General features: G+C 46.1%; 1 protein-coding gene across 1 annotated transcript in view; it reads right to left on the reverse strand.

Annotated features, from left to right (window-relative positions):
- Positions 1-9861: 9861 nt before the first annotated feature.
- ADAMTS3 (ADAM metallopeptidase with thrombospondin type 1 motif 3) overlaps positions 9862-15113 on the reverse strand; it is a 99997-nt gene continuing 94745 nt past the window's right edge. The window contains exon 22 of the mRNA XM_005144135.3: positions 9862-12594. Coding sequence (XP_005144192.1) covers positions 12020-12594 — 575 coding nt within the window. The 3' untranslated portion in view covers positions 9862-12019. The remainder of the gene's footprint in view (positions 12595-15113) is intronic.

Genomic DNA, 15113 nt, shown 5'->3' on the forward strand with positions numbered 1-15113 from the left:
CATCAGCAACAAGAGGGAACGCTCATCCCTTCCCAGCCGCACCATCCTGAGTGGTGACTGATGCCCACAAGGAAGTTCTCAGCACCAGGGATTTTCAACAAGACCTTGCCCAGCAGCCAGGCTTACAGGCTTTGCCTTTGTTGTCTGTTTTCACGCACACAGGACTGGGGAGGGGGCAGAGGGCATCACAACAGAGCACCATCAGCAACAAGGCTTTGCACAGCTCCTGACAGCTCCCATGCACCTGTGCCACAAGGACTGTGCCTCTGGCCATCCCATCAACAGCCACTTAAGTTTTGGGGTTACAGTGATCCTTGTCTTGGGAAAGAAAAGAGAGCAGAAAACAAATGGGAGAGCCACAAGCTCTCAAGGGCAGAGGAGACTGCTCAGCTCATCTTGTGTGATCTCCTACATCCATTAGACCAGAGAAACCTCACCTACTGTTGGTGCAGGCTTTTGCTAAATTAGAAGGAGAAACAGAAACAACAGTCACAGGGAAGGGAACAGGAATGCTAAACTTCCGTAAAGGCCTCGAGGTAACTCTAGTAGCATCAACAAGCTTATTTTAAAGCTGCTCTTTAAATTCACATCTCTGCTCTACCAGCAGACCACAGACCAGGGATCTTTGGACATCTCTCCTGATTATAGTCATCACTTTCACCTGGCCTCCCCTTTACACTCAAAACCATTTCACCTTTCCCTTGGCCTCCCCTTTGCAGGTCAGTACTACACACAGGGACAGCATCCAGGAGTACAGTTTCCCCAGCAGCAGGCTGGATTCACAACACAGCTGGATCACAGCATCCTAAGACAGCCTTGATGCACTGCAGGTCTCCCCTGTTCTCTGCCTGAAAGGCAGCATCCCACTCCCAGGGCTCCATAGGCTGGCAACACACGCTTCTCTAGACCATAACTGCTCACTGAAGGGGAAGTGCTTTGCAAACGTTCTCACACAGTGTTGCAAGAGGCCAGTGTTTGGACACACAAATCTGCAGCTCAGCAGGAGCCCAACAACAACACACAGCTCCTTTGTTTGCTTTCATGTGAACATTGGAGGAATTCCTAAGCAAAGAGCAACTGCAGCCTGAGGAAGCAAGTGTCTGCCAGTAACTACGTGTCCCTCTAAAAGATTTCACACTAGTGAAAAGGGAAATATGCTTTAACACCTTGGTGACAGCTGTATGTATCTAGAAAAAAGCAGCCTGGGAAAACAAGCCACTACTTAGGAACTCAGGTTTGTTCTACACTGAACTTACTACGTGGGCAGCTGAGCTGTCTCTTTTACTCTAGAAAGTGCATGAACCCTGCCCCACCTGGGCTCCACTGGGACTCATGTCCCAGTCACGCTCCTCCATCTCCAAGCCTCACCTGGTTGATATGAGGCAGGACTGACAGGCATGCCCCAAGACAAAAGGTCCACATTTGTGCTCTCCAGCGTTTCATCTGCTGCCCCCAACAGCATCATCAGCTGATGACTTTGAGGATCGGTTTCTCCAAGCATCTCCAGAGATCTGGAAGAAGTGGAGAGGGATGGAGATTCGCAAATCACAGAATGGTGGAACAGTCTGTGTTGGAAGGGACCTTAAAGATCACAGGGAAGAACTTCTAATATCTCACCTTAATCTCCCCTCAATGAGCTTAAAGACATTGCCCCTTATCCTGCCTTATAGGCTCCGATCAAAAGCCTTTGGGGTTGCCCCCCACCTTGTGGTACTTCCACTCCACTGCATCCTAAAGCATCCTGGAGCTACAGAACAGGGCCTACTCAGGGTTTGTAGCTGTGTTCCTAGTTTAGTGTTGCTGACTTCAATTAGTTTAATAAGTAATTATTAATATTTATATTGGACTATATTTTATTAGCTCTTGAGAGACCAGGAAGAGGGCTGAAAAATGTGTCACCGGAGGTGTTTGAAGTCAAAACAGTCACCAAAAGGTGAATAAGAAACAAACCCAGCATAAGATATGAGCATTTGAAATTACTTTTATTAAGATACAGCTCAGTCTGTGTAACAGGAAAGGCTTGCAGGAACATGTTCATCAATGTAATTTCCCCTGACAACACAGGGTTCCTGGTCTTAAGACACTTCCCAGTATGAAATAAGCTGTCTTGGAAGAAACACCTCTTTTTAAAAATCTGGTTTCACATCTGAATTTGAACTACATAGCTGTGTTTCTAAATGAGTTCACTTTTTTGTCATTCTTAATATAGGTAAAACTTAGTATTTGCTGATACAGAAAAAAAAAAAGTAACTTCTCCTTCTTTACACCATTCAAACCTGAGAAGTTTTTATGCCACTCTTTTATACATGTTTCAGAAGTGTGAAGGAAATTGATCTAAATTGTTTCAGCTGAACTGGACGGCACGCAAAGGGGTTTAGGCAGCTGTAAAGATAAGAATAATTCTGCTCTATATGAACTTTGTCAGAAAGGAAATACCTTTTAGCATCTGAAACCTGAGATATTTACAACATTATATTTTTTTCCTGAATATGAAGCTTATGTTCTATGTCAATACAGCAGGCTCGGGCACCATACAATCACAGAATCACAGAATGGTTTGGGTTGGAAAGGACTTTGCGATCGTCCAGTTTCAACCCCTGCCACAGGCAGGGACACCTCACACTAGGCCATGCCACCTGAGGCTTCATCCAACCTGGCTTTGAACACTGCCAGGGATGGAGCATTCACTTCTCTGGACAACCTGTGCCAGTGCCTCACCATCCCTACAGTAAAGAATATTCTTTAGATATAACCTGAACCTCCCCTGTTTCAGTTTCAACCCGTTACCTCTTGTCCTATCACTACAGTCCCTAATGAATAGTCCCTCCCCAGCATCCCTATAGCCCCCTGTCATGGTTTGAGCATGTTTTGAGGGTGTTTTTGTTCAAGGTTTTTTCCAGCCAGGTGGAGGAGGGGAGGCCGGGAGGAAGGAGAGACAGGACACCTGACCCAGGCTAGTCAATGAGGTATTCCATACCATAGCACATGATGCCCAGGATGCATACTGGGAGAGAGAGAGAGCTGGAGGTGTGGAGCTCTAGAGGAAAATGGAGGAGGGAGCATGCGGTGCTCGGTCGGGCAGGGTGGAGTGAGTTATGGATCGGTGGCTGGTGGGGTGTTGTATTCTCTTCACTTGTTATTGGCTGTATCATTATTATTTGTAGTGGTAATGGCAGTAGTGATTTGTGTTATGCCTTAGCTATTAAACCGTTCTTATCTCAATATGTGGGGGCTACATTCTTTGGATTTTCCTTCCTAACTCTCCGGGAGTTGGGGGACTTGGTTTAAACCACGACACCCCCCTTCAGATACTGGAAGGCTGCTATGAGGTCTCCACGCAGCCTTCTCTTCTCCAGGCTGAACAGCCCCAACTTTCTCAGCCTGTCTTCATATGGGAGGTGCTCCAGTCCCCCGATCATCCTTGTGGCCTCCTCTGGACTTGTTCTAACAGTACCATGTCCTTTTTATGTTGAGGACACCAGAACTGCACACAATACTCCAAGTGAGGTCTCACAAGAGCAGAGTAGAGGGGCAGGATCACCTCCTTTGACCTGCTGGACACACTAAACCACTCTCCATCACTTAGAAATGGGGGCAGGGGAAGGAAGGGAACTCTGAATATTTGTGTCTGACAAACAGTACCACAGTCATTTGGAAGCTGCTGGTATTCGTTATGGCCTGATTTTCCCCTATGCCTGAACCAGTAACAGCAGTCACTGCAGCCCAGAAAGCCAACCGTATTCCGGGCTGCATCAAAAGAAACATGACCAGCAGGTCAAAGGAGATGATCCTGCCCCTCTACTCTGCTCTCATGAGACCTCACTTGGAGTATTGTGTGCAGTTCTGGTGTCCTCAACATAAAAAGGACATGGAACTTACTAAGTGGGGTTTTTTTGCATGAGCACTAAAACTGGCTGACTGACTCCAGCTTCACACTCCAAAAACACAGCACTTCATCTTGTTTCTGAGCCCTGCACCTGGCTTTCAAATCATGGGCTTAGTCTCTTTAATCTGGCCTTAAATCTGGCCAAATGAGCCTTGTTTTGAGCCCCCAAAATGCAGCACTTGTTTTTTTTTTTTATTGGTCCTAAAGCTGGCCAATGAGTCTGATGTCAAGCCCCCAAACTCAGGACTCGCTCTCTTCTGTGCGCCCCAAAACTGGCCAAGGGAGCATAGGTTTGAGCTCCCAAAAGTGCAGGAACTTGTTTCTGGTGCAGGACTGGCCTGTGTTTTTGAGCCCCACATAAGCCCAGCAAATTGCCTCATGTTTAGATTCCCATATACACGACTGCCTCTAAGCTCCAAACCTGTTTTTTGAGAAACAAAGCACAGGACTTTGAGTCCCAGAACTGGCCATATGAGTCGGGTGCGGCTTGCTTTCCACTTCAGAGCATCAAACCTGATTTAGTGACCCCGGTTTCGAGCCCCCAAACCGCAGGACTCGGTCTCTGTTTCTGAACCCAAACCGGCCCCAGGAGCCGGTTGCCTTCCAGACTCCAGCTCTCAGGACTTTATGCCTCAGCTCCGAGCCCGGTTCCAGGCCAGTCTCAGCACTCGGTCCCCGCTCCCGGAGCGTGTGCCGGAGCAAGGGGTGCCCCCCTCGGGGAGCCGGTGTCCAGCCCTGCAGGGCTCGGCTCTCTCGGGGAGCGGCGCCCGAATTCTCGCGGCAGCCACGTCCCGGGAACGCGGGGCTCTGCTGTGCTGCAGCCCCCGCTGCAGCCCCAAACCAGCCCCCTCGTCCCTCAGCCACCGTCCCCGTACTCGTGGGCGCCTCTCTCCTCTTCCATCCTTCCTTCCTTCCCGGGTAGAACACGCGGGGCTGGGGGAAAATGTCCAGCCAAAGCCCCGGCAACGCCGGTTCCACACCGGTTTCCACCAGGACAGCTCCTCTCTTCCCATTTTAACCTCGGCTGTGGCTCTCTCTGGGAGAGCGGCTTCTACCCGCGCGGCACGGCGCCGGGACCCTCCACCGGGACCCATCACTGCCCCTCGCGTCAGCCGGAGGCCCACAGGCCGGTTCTGGGCAATGATCCCCTACGGAGCGACCCTGGCAGCAAAGCCCCAGAGATGCAAAGCATCTTCCCAGACACAGATCACATAAACACCAGTGGACCTCAGGAACCGCCGTGCAGCTCCAGCCCCGCGGCCCCGGGTGTCTCCTGTCCCGCGGCCCCTAGGCGCGGTGCCACGGGTCCCGCAGCAGGGTCCTGGAGCGCTGTGTCCCAAACCGGCCTCGGGCCCAGCCCAGGACGACTCCTTGGGGGTGGTGGGCACGGAGCGATGCTTCCCATGTCCGATCCCAGCAGTGAGGAGTCGGCTCGGCCTGGGTACCATCCCAGCCCCAGGCGTCTCACCCTGACCCTGTTAGACCCCAGCAGACCCACGGCTCAGGGCAGTGCACTCAGGCAGCCCACAAACCAGCTTGCTGAGCACAAACGTCCAGCACCTACTGCTAAATCTAAGCTGCCAGGACAGAAAAATGGTGTTGGGCATCACTTATGGACAGTGATCTCTGGAACAGTGCCACCAACATGGATATCCATCTTTGCTTTGCCACCTAAGACTCTTTCTGTATGCTGCCTATATAGTGTGCACTCTCAGGCACTCCATAAAACAGCTCCCTGAGCACAAATGTCCAGACTCTGCTACTAAGCCTAAGGTACCCATACAGATAGCTGGCATGGGGCATCACCTCCACTGGAATGGCGTCACCAGCATGGCAATCCACCCTTTCTTAGCCACCTAAAATTCCATTGTGTACGGCCTCACAGGGCAGTACTTACAGGTGTCTCAGACACCAGATCCTGAAGTGTGAATGTTCAGGCCCTGCTCCTAAGCCTAAAGTGCCAGGACAGAAAGATTTTGCTGGGCATTACCTATATGTGGTGACCTCTGGAACAGTGCCATCAACATGACAAAACACCCATGGCTATCACCTTGAGTTTCAAGGTGAGGAGCCCTGTCCCACCGAGCATGGAAAGTCACGTCCTCTCTGGTCCATTACAGCAGCTTAGCGATGGTCTGGGGCAAGGGGAGTATGGGAAGGTCTCTCTTCTGGAGAGATGATGAAGTCCTTTGGTATAGATACTAGAATCCAAGAGATCTTCTTGCACCCTTCTGAGGGTGATCATAGTTTTGGTGTTTGGGTCCAGGACCTGTGTACAATGAAACACGTGAGATTAATCTATTGAAATGTACTATTATAATTTTATTTCATCAATACCCATGCAAGTTTCATGTTTAGTACAAAGCAGTCACCCTAAGAGGAGGAAAAGGAGGAGCTGTGAGTCTTCCCTACAGAGTAAATCGCTGTTCTATTATCTGTGTGTACATGTGGGTTGAGCACCTGCCCAGTTTCAAAGGGGTTCTGTGATTTCCTCACCGTGTGGAACATGGGTAAAAGAACAGGCTAAAATATTGTGTGTTTTACCCAAAAGAAATGGTATAAACCCTATAAAATTAATGCCAAATGACAAGCAGAAAGGTTATTACTCACGCATCTCCTTCAGCACTGCCCAGGCACCACAGCTCTCCTGTTCCAGATATTTGGGACGCTCTGGTCCTTGTTCCATCAGACTGGAAGTTTTCTGGATGATAGCACAGCCAAATCCTTTTGGAACTGCGCTCATCTCCAAGTGCGTAAAGCATCCCTGGGGTGTGTGGGTGGGGTTCCTGCCTTCACAGGAAACTCCTCGCAAGATCCTGAGAAGCACCCACCATGGACTGAGCAATCCATGTGTGTCTCAGTGAGATGCATAGCATCTGGATGGACTGAAAAAATAGGGCAAAATACATAAAATAAAACACATAAAATACCTCCTCACCCTCACTTTTTTTTTTTTTTTAGAAAGTTCTCTACTGTGACAAATCTCTGTCACTAAAAGTAATCTTTCTCCAAGCAGCCTGGGAATCACCTTCACCTATGTAGAACATGCTCCATAAATAGGGATGGGGATTTCTCTTTTGTGGTAGCACAGCCACAGGGACCTAAAACTAAATCATTCCAACAAAGCCCACTGCTCAGAACCTGAAAGACAAGTAATAAATCAGGGCAGATGATTATTATAAAATAAATCTATTATTTGAATAATAACATGTGATTTTACTGATTGATCCTTCTAAGGCCTTGTTCTTCCTGCACAGGATCTTTCATGTACCTCCAGTTTCCCAGCTTTGAAACCCCTAAATTGCTCTCCTATCTTCTTCCTTCCCGCTGGTGCAGCAGCAGCTGCCTTTCTTTCTTCCAGATAAGTAGGGAAAAATTAGGAAAAAACACCACATAGATGAAAGTGTGAACCCCTGATAGAAACCAGACCCACTGCGTTCATACCAAGTTACTGCCGTGGTTTAAGCCTAGCTGTTAACTCAGAATCATGCAGCTGCTTACTCACTGTTCCAGAGTTTGAGGATTCCAGGTGAGAGAAATGAGACACAAATAGAGAACTCTCAAGTAGTTTATTAATGTAGGAAAATATGGAGCTACTAACAGAGACAGTAAAGAACACTTCAGGTGTTTGTTATTTCACCAACCCCAAGGACCCTGTGATCAGGAAACCAGCTCTGAGAATCCTCATGGCAGTGTGAGGTGGGAGGCTCCACCTTAGCGGGTGTCCCCGCACAGACAACATTGACCTGGGTGGTATGAGGGTCTGCCTCCTCGCATCACCTGAGGCTCGGGCTTTTATACTAACAAAACTGCACACTCATTCTGATGCAGGGGGCCAGCCTACGTAGGAAGAAGTGGCCAGTGATATCTAGAAAGGCCTACGGGGGTCGGCACTTTTCTGGGGATTTCTAAAGCAGGACCTTCTGGGAAGGAGCTACCACAGACAAACAGTACCTTCTATTTTTGTGTGTTCCACCTTCCACCATGGGCCATTATCTAGTGTCACTGATACACTCGTTCCCCCCACCTCTTCCCCCTCAAAGCTCCCAGAGGGATGGGGAGGAGAATGGGAAGAATGTAAATCCCCTGGGTGTTGAGACAAGAACAGTCCAGTAACTAAGGTATAACATGAACCACTACTGCTATCACCAATAATAATAATGATAAGGGAAATAACAAGGGAAGAGAATACAACCGCTCACCACACACTGACCAATGCCCAGCCCGACCTGAGCAGTGATATGGGCCTTCCGGATAACTCCCCCCAGTTTCTATGCTGTGGTGTGGAATTGCCCTTTGGCTATTTTGGGTCAGCTTCCTCCTGGCTTCCCATGTCCCTCTGCACTGGCACTGCATGAGACTGAAAAAGTCCTTGGTCAGGGTAAGTGTGGATTACGATGTCACAGACTCCATGGAGGTACAGAATCGTTTATTTAACAAAGCCGCTTGATTATATACTTTAAGCTTACAAGGGTGTCATGACAAATAACCAATAAAAACCTGCCGCACAAATATTCCTCTACAGGTTACTCAACCACCACTTTTTGTAATCATTTCCTTGTTATTGTTTCTAGCTGATATGTGCTTTAGATGTAGCAATCGATGTTATTGCTTAAGCAATCACCAGTCTTACAGACTATGTTTCTTTTTATGACTACCTAGCGGTTAAGCACAATATATCTTCTGCTCCCAGAACTTCCTATTTCAAACAGTCTGTGAGGAACAAACATTAGTTTTCTCTTTGGTCCACTTACACCAGCACTTTGTAGTTAGTCATGCATATACAGCTGCATTGTGTTCTTAAAATGGTCCTCAACAGGTAAGTATTACTTAGCCTCACCTTAAAACATCAGTGTGTTATCAGTGTTGTTCTTAGACTAAAGTAAAAAACACAGTGCTGCACCAGCTACTAAGGAAAAAAATGACTGCTACTGCTGAACCCAGGACCTAAACCAGAACTCCCATCATGCCTTTGAAAGACCTGGTAAAGACTTCTATTTCAATAGAGATCTCCAGCATCTTCCCAAGATGCTGGTTAAAGCTGCTGGGGTCTCTGCCGTGGTTACAATTTCAATGATTCCAGGCTCAAATTGTCTTTTCAAAGATATTTAACAGGAAGCTCTCATCTGGCAACATGCTTAAGTTGCAAGAGCAGCTCAAGTTGCCATTTCCCATTCAAACAGACACCATTGCCATTCCAGAAGTGGAAACCAGTGGTTTACAAGTGCTGTCATTGACAGTTACAAGCCATGCACCCTAACAGTCCACATGCTGAGCTGGGATTAGGATCAGTTTTTAGCACTCTCAAGTGATTCTTAAATGGCACTTTAAGACTATTGCTTATGAAATACCAGTATTGGTGTTCTTGATGAGAATTTGAGTTCAACTGGACTCTTACTTCAGATTTACTTGCCCAGCTCAAAACTGTCAAGAACATACTCAGAGAATATATTTTTTGGCAGAATCACATACTGGTTTAGACTCTGTCTGTTTAAAGCCATTCCCCCCTGTCCTGTCCCTACAGGCCTGTCCCAAAAACCCCTCTCCAGGTTTCTTGTAGCCCCTTTAGGCACTGGATGCTGCTCTAAGGTCTCCCTGGAGCCTCCTCTTCTCCAGACCAAACAATCCCAGCTCTCTCAGCTTGAATGTACCATGAACAAGGTTATGGACAGGAATGTTGTACAGCAGAGGTTTAGCTGAGACCTGAAGCTAAACTGAGTGATACAAACTTCTTTTGTCAATGCAATGGGTTGCAAATTTATGTTGTATCTTCTTAGTATTAATTTTCTGGGTTTTGGTTAAAAAAAAAAGGGGGGGCAAAAGAGGGGGCTTACCTTGAAAGAACTGTGTGGAATTCTCCTCTCCTCCCCCAGGCTGCAACAGTTATGCCTGGGATATAAACAACCCTTCATTTTGCAGAAGACAGCTTGAAAACGCAGAAGCCGGATCCTCCCATGTGAATCAGACCAGAGAAAGGCATCTTATGTGAAAGATTTTATTGTTACGTGCTCCCCATACAACAAACAGTGTCAGTCAGTAGTGTACATTTGACAGAAAGAGAAATTAGCTTGGTAGAAAAGAAATCCAAGAGGTACAAGGATTATCTACACCCACATTGTGTATGAGTAAAAGAAAGACAGAGGAAAGAGAATTCGCCTTTGGGGGAATTGTAAAGAAACAGACACATTTCTGTTTCTGTTTGAGGCTCTGCACCATCTGCTTAAAGCTGATTTCTTGGCCTTCCAAAAGTCCTGTGGAAAGGCAGCAGCAGTTCTGTATGGGTGTCAATACTTTGGTAGGTTAGATGGCATACTGTGCGATGCATGCTATGACCCTGGACTTCCCCCACCAGCATCAACCTACCGACATTCTCCTTTACTTTAAAAGTCTTCATCCTTAATTTTCCACAAATTTAATCCTTATTGCTTCCTGGCAACTCTGCATAATCACTACTGATGTTTCTAGAATGTCATCTTTGGGGTCCTGATCTACTTGATAGCATTTTAGGGGGACGTACTCATTGGCATTTTAAATGGGTGGAACATGAGGGCTCTTTATGGGGAAGCAAAAATTGCACATGAAACTTTAATAACCTGTTTAGAAATTAAAGATGCTTGGAATAAAAAAGCTGTCATAAGACTTACTTATTTTTAAAGCAGAAGATCAACAATTTCTCTACAGTAGTTTAGTTAGCTTAAATTTCTGTTCTATCCATATGACATAAGATGTACACATGGCTAATTACACATCTCTATTTTATCTTAGCAAAAAAGAATAGTCAGTTGCCCTTAGTGTAAATATTCAGTACATAAAATACTATCAAGAAATCCACTTTTAATAAATATCTTTAGTTCTCAATCCTATATACAAGTACTTTACAGCAACACACAGGAGAGAGTGTGATTGGGTGGACTGTGAACAAGATGGGTATTGACATAAAGTACTAGCACGTTCTTGCAGTCAGATGCATTGTGGTTGTGGAGCTTTGAGGTGAGCCCTGCTGAAAAATAAATACCTCTCTCACCTTGAAATCAATGCTTCCAGTTGGGAAAACAGTAATAAATCTGGTTTCTTCTCACAGCTATTTCTTGTTAGTGCCTATTCTAGCTCTGTGATGCTTTTTCGGCTTCAGAAATTACAAAGAGATCAGCTGGAGAACAGAACTCGTGTTTGACTGGTGAACATCACAGTACTTACAGTATTTACATGGCTTCTTCCTACTCCAGTCTGACCCCTTCAGGAAAGGGAGACCTACAGGACGGCACCACTGCCCTGACACCAAGGTGATGCCAGCTCAGTGTTCATCTCACAGGCACATAAAATGCTTTTTCCAACTTGTGACTGGAATTACACTAAAGTTTCTAAACCTACTTTTCATTGGCTAGAAGTAAACCTTTAGGTTCACACATTTTCCCCAGTTTTAAAAGAAAGCATCACACTGTTGGTAAACACCTTTTCCTAGTGTCGGGAGATATAATTCATCTGAAAATGGAACTCCTCCTTTCATGACAATGCTGCTTTACACATCAGCTCCTGGAATGGCAATAAGGCAGCACTCAGTGGCAGGCACCTAGTACTTGTCTAGAATGCAACATAGGTCAACAGTTGTCTGACAGCACAAACCTCTTAAAAAGAATACTGGTTTTTTGCAATATACAGGATTTACACAATGGTGCAAAGTTGCTCATACCAGATCCATTCCTATAGATAAATTAGCAAAACAAGTCTTATAGATTCCCTTGTTCCATTGCAATAGCATTTTGTAGAGTGTAAACATCTGGTATGTCTTGTGGTAGGGCGTTTTCTACACGGGAGTGTTTAGAACCCTGACGTCAGGGCTGCTTTTCTGTACTAGAGCTTGACTGATGCTCTCAGCAACATCTGCTCACCATGAGGAGTATCCTTTGGTGCATTCCTCCAATGTGTTCAAGCCAGCCAGGTAATGCAGGATGGGAGAAGGACAGGAGGAGCAACTAGAAAGTGAACCAGCACTTCTCGTTCTTTGTATTTACAAGGAAAATGAGTTGATGACCTGCAGTGTCTTGCTTGTGGAAAGCAGCATGCACCATAGTGTCTAGAAGTAAGGACTAAATCAAGCTTCTTCCCAATACTGTCCTTCCAAGGCATTCAGATTCATCGTTCCACAGTGGAGGATCTTGAAGGCCATCTTTTCTCAATATGCTTCGTGCTCTTCCTTGAGGTTCTTGATAGAGAAGGAGCCCCTGCTATGGTGTTATTAGCTGCCACAGCAGGAATGGCCGCTGCCAACCCAAGGGCATGCTGAGGACTGAGACTGCTGCTGTTGGCAGGTGACTGGTGCAGCAAAGCCAACAGCCTAGAAGTCTTCTTTGCTGGAGGGACTCTCCATTGTGGGAACTCAGCCCCACTGGGCTTGGTGTTGGATGGGGAGATGTGTGGATTGGCATCTTCTCCAGAAGGAAGCCTACCCAGATTGCTCCTCCCAGACAGGAACTGTGCATGGTGGGGCACTACCAGTGTTGGCATCAGCAATGCCCCAGGCAGGTGGCCCTGATCAAATGTTGCTTCCTTTTCAGCTGCAGCAGCTTCGGTGAGGAGTGGTGGTGGGAGGGTGCTGCTGCGTTTACCACAGGACTCACAGCATAGCTTGTTGTAGCCAGGGATGGAACAGTATCGTGCAAGCACCTCCATCTGACAGAAGATGGATTTGTCTCCCAGGCAGGGCTCATCTGCAAAACAAACGTCATGTTGATGGCAGATCTAGTGAAGAGCACTGAAATGCTCCAACAGCATGTTTCACAAACAATGGGCTGTTCTAAATAGACAACCTGAGATGCTTCATGCCCGGAACTACCCTCAAAAATAACCCTAGTTTGGAACCAAAGAAATTTGTCATCACTTGGAAAACATCAGCTTTTGCACAGATCAGAAGCAAAGAGTTGTGGAAAGGCATATTATATTTGGGCTACACACAATTTCCAGTGCTGAGCTGCTAGAGCTCCCATGTACCAGGCCAAATAAAGTCCTACCCACCCCTAGGTCACCTCTAGCCTATGGTAGGTATCTCTCAAAGATGCCTTTTGGATGATGTCTTAAAATGTTATAGTTGGATAAAGCTTTGTTTGGATAGTCTGAGTGTTTCAGTGAGTGGAGAAGTGAAGGAAAGCTCTTAACAGATAGGGGACATGTACAATGCCTTGAAGTTAAGTGCGTGGCATTGCTTTCAGTCAGGGAAAAGATCTTTCATAGGTCCAAGATCTGTTAGAGATCCCCAAAATGTCAACATTTCTTTAGGCATTTGCTGGACATTTGTTCCACAAATGGAGAAAAGTACCAAGGTACAGTCAGTCCATACACAGTCAGTACCCCATACTCTGGGTGGTTTGGTATTCTGTATGGGAATGTGAGCTGAAATTTAAACTTCACTCTCATTTCACAGAAAACAAGTCCAATTCTCAGTGAGTATCTGAGCAGAGCTGTGTCACAGCACAAAGGAAGGTGGAAGGTTGGCTCTGGGCATTTGAAATGAACTGCATATTTTACAATTAGGAAGTTTAATACTTCCTTTTTGTTCTCCTCCTTGAAGCTAACTCATCGTACTGCTCATTTATGCTGTTATTTATCCATGCAGTTTGGATTACTGTGCACCTTGGCAGCATGAATGCCCAACTGAGTAATGCAGGAAGGCTTCTCAGAAAGCCACCTTGTCCAGCCCTGCAGCAGGGTCAACACCAAACAGAAGAGCATCTTCCTATTTTAAAATCAATAATTCCCTTCCTACAGACCTCTCCAAGGACCCTCAAACAGGCTACGTGCTGCAGTGTCAGGTTCTACCCAAACAAGTCTCCCTGTGAGGGACCAGCAAAGAACTTCCACCAGCAGAGTTTTTCCCAGATAACATGGCTGGCTTGAAATGCTGTTGATGGATACCACTTACAATAGGAATACGCAAAACTCTAATGTGGAAAGCCAAAAGTTAACCCCAGCTAATTGAGAAAGTCTGTTCCAAGTCTTGTTTCCATTCCATGAGTCAGCATCTCACTGAGCAACAGATGGCATGTGACACCACTTATTCAGCTCTGGAATGAAATTTGCTTTCTGTACTGCAGTACTTTGTCACCTGTGTACAAATGCTGCCTCACACATGTCAACACTATGTGAGGTGTCCAAGTTTTCCTGTTTTCCCATATTAACTGGAGTCCAACCTCTCCAACAGTGTCAATCAGCTTAATTCCACCGAACTCAGTTGAATTTCACACATACATCACTGGGGTTGTAGGACCTTCTTTAGAAATAGCAAATTATATGACTGTAGCAAGTCATAAAAAGATTACTCTTGCTTCTAACCCTGATGTGCTTCCTTGGATAGATGTTTGGTGGTTCTTGCAAGCTTAACATTAAATCCACAGCTTTGCACAGGGACATACTCATTGCTGACAATTTTCAGCAGGAATTTTGCATGAATAATACAAAGGCAGGAACACCTTCCAGTAGACCAGGTTGCTCCAAGCCCCATCCAACCTGGCCTTGAACACTGGACGGGGATGGGGCAGCCACAGCTTCTCTGGGCAACCTGTGCCAGGGCCTCATCACCTGCAAGAGGAAGAACTTCTTCCTTACATCTAAACTAAATTTCTCCTCTGCTACTTTAAAGCCATTCCCCTTGTCCTGTCCCTACATGCCCCTGTCAAAAGTTATGACAATGCTTAAAGTCAGATTTCTCACGGGGAAAACCAGGGGTCTGAACCTTGTACTTGTTTAGTCACAGGTAGTGGTTTGCTCCCACCTAGTGGGTAAAACATTTTATAACTCTTTAGAATTGTTTTCTGCCCGAGTTCTTTCATTGGCAGAAAACAAGAGCAAAAGCAGACACATTGACCAGACTTAGGGAAAAAGAATCACTCTTTGGGAAAGCACGTTGCACCTTCAAAGAATCCTTACTCTATTTTTTCTTACCAGCTAGTGATGACTACCATGAGGGATTTAAAAACCAACTAACCCCCAAATCTCAGACAGTCAAACGAGGAAAGGCTTTGTTATCAATAGTTTAAGAATCTGTTCAGAAAACACTATGAGAACAATGCAATGAGATTCCCAGGAACCTTATAAGTGCTCTGTGCTTCCATTTTTATGAAGGGTTTTTTTTTTTTTTAATTTCCTCAATGGTGACTTGTGTAACTTATCCTGGGATTTAGATGTCAAGCAGGATTTAATTTGGGTTGACCTTCACCACAATTTCAGCCATGTA

Source organism: Melopsittacus undulatus, chromosome 5 (genome assembly GCF_012275295.1).
Source record: "Melopsittacus undulatus isolate bMelUnd1 chromosome 5, bMelUnd1.mat.Z, whole genome shotgun sequence".
NCBI classification, from domain to species: domain Eukaryota; kingdom Metazoa; phylum Chordata; class Aves; order Psittaciformes; family Psittaculidae; genus Melopsittacus; species Melopsittacus undulatus.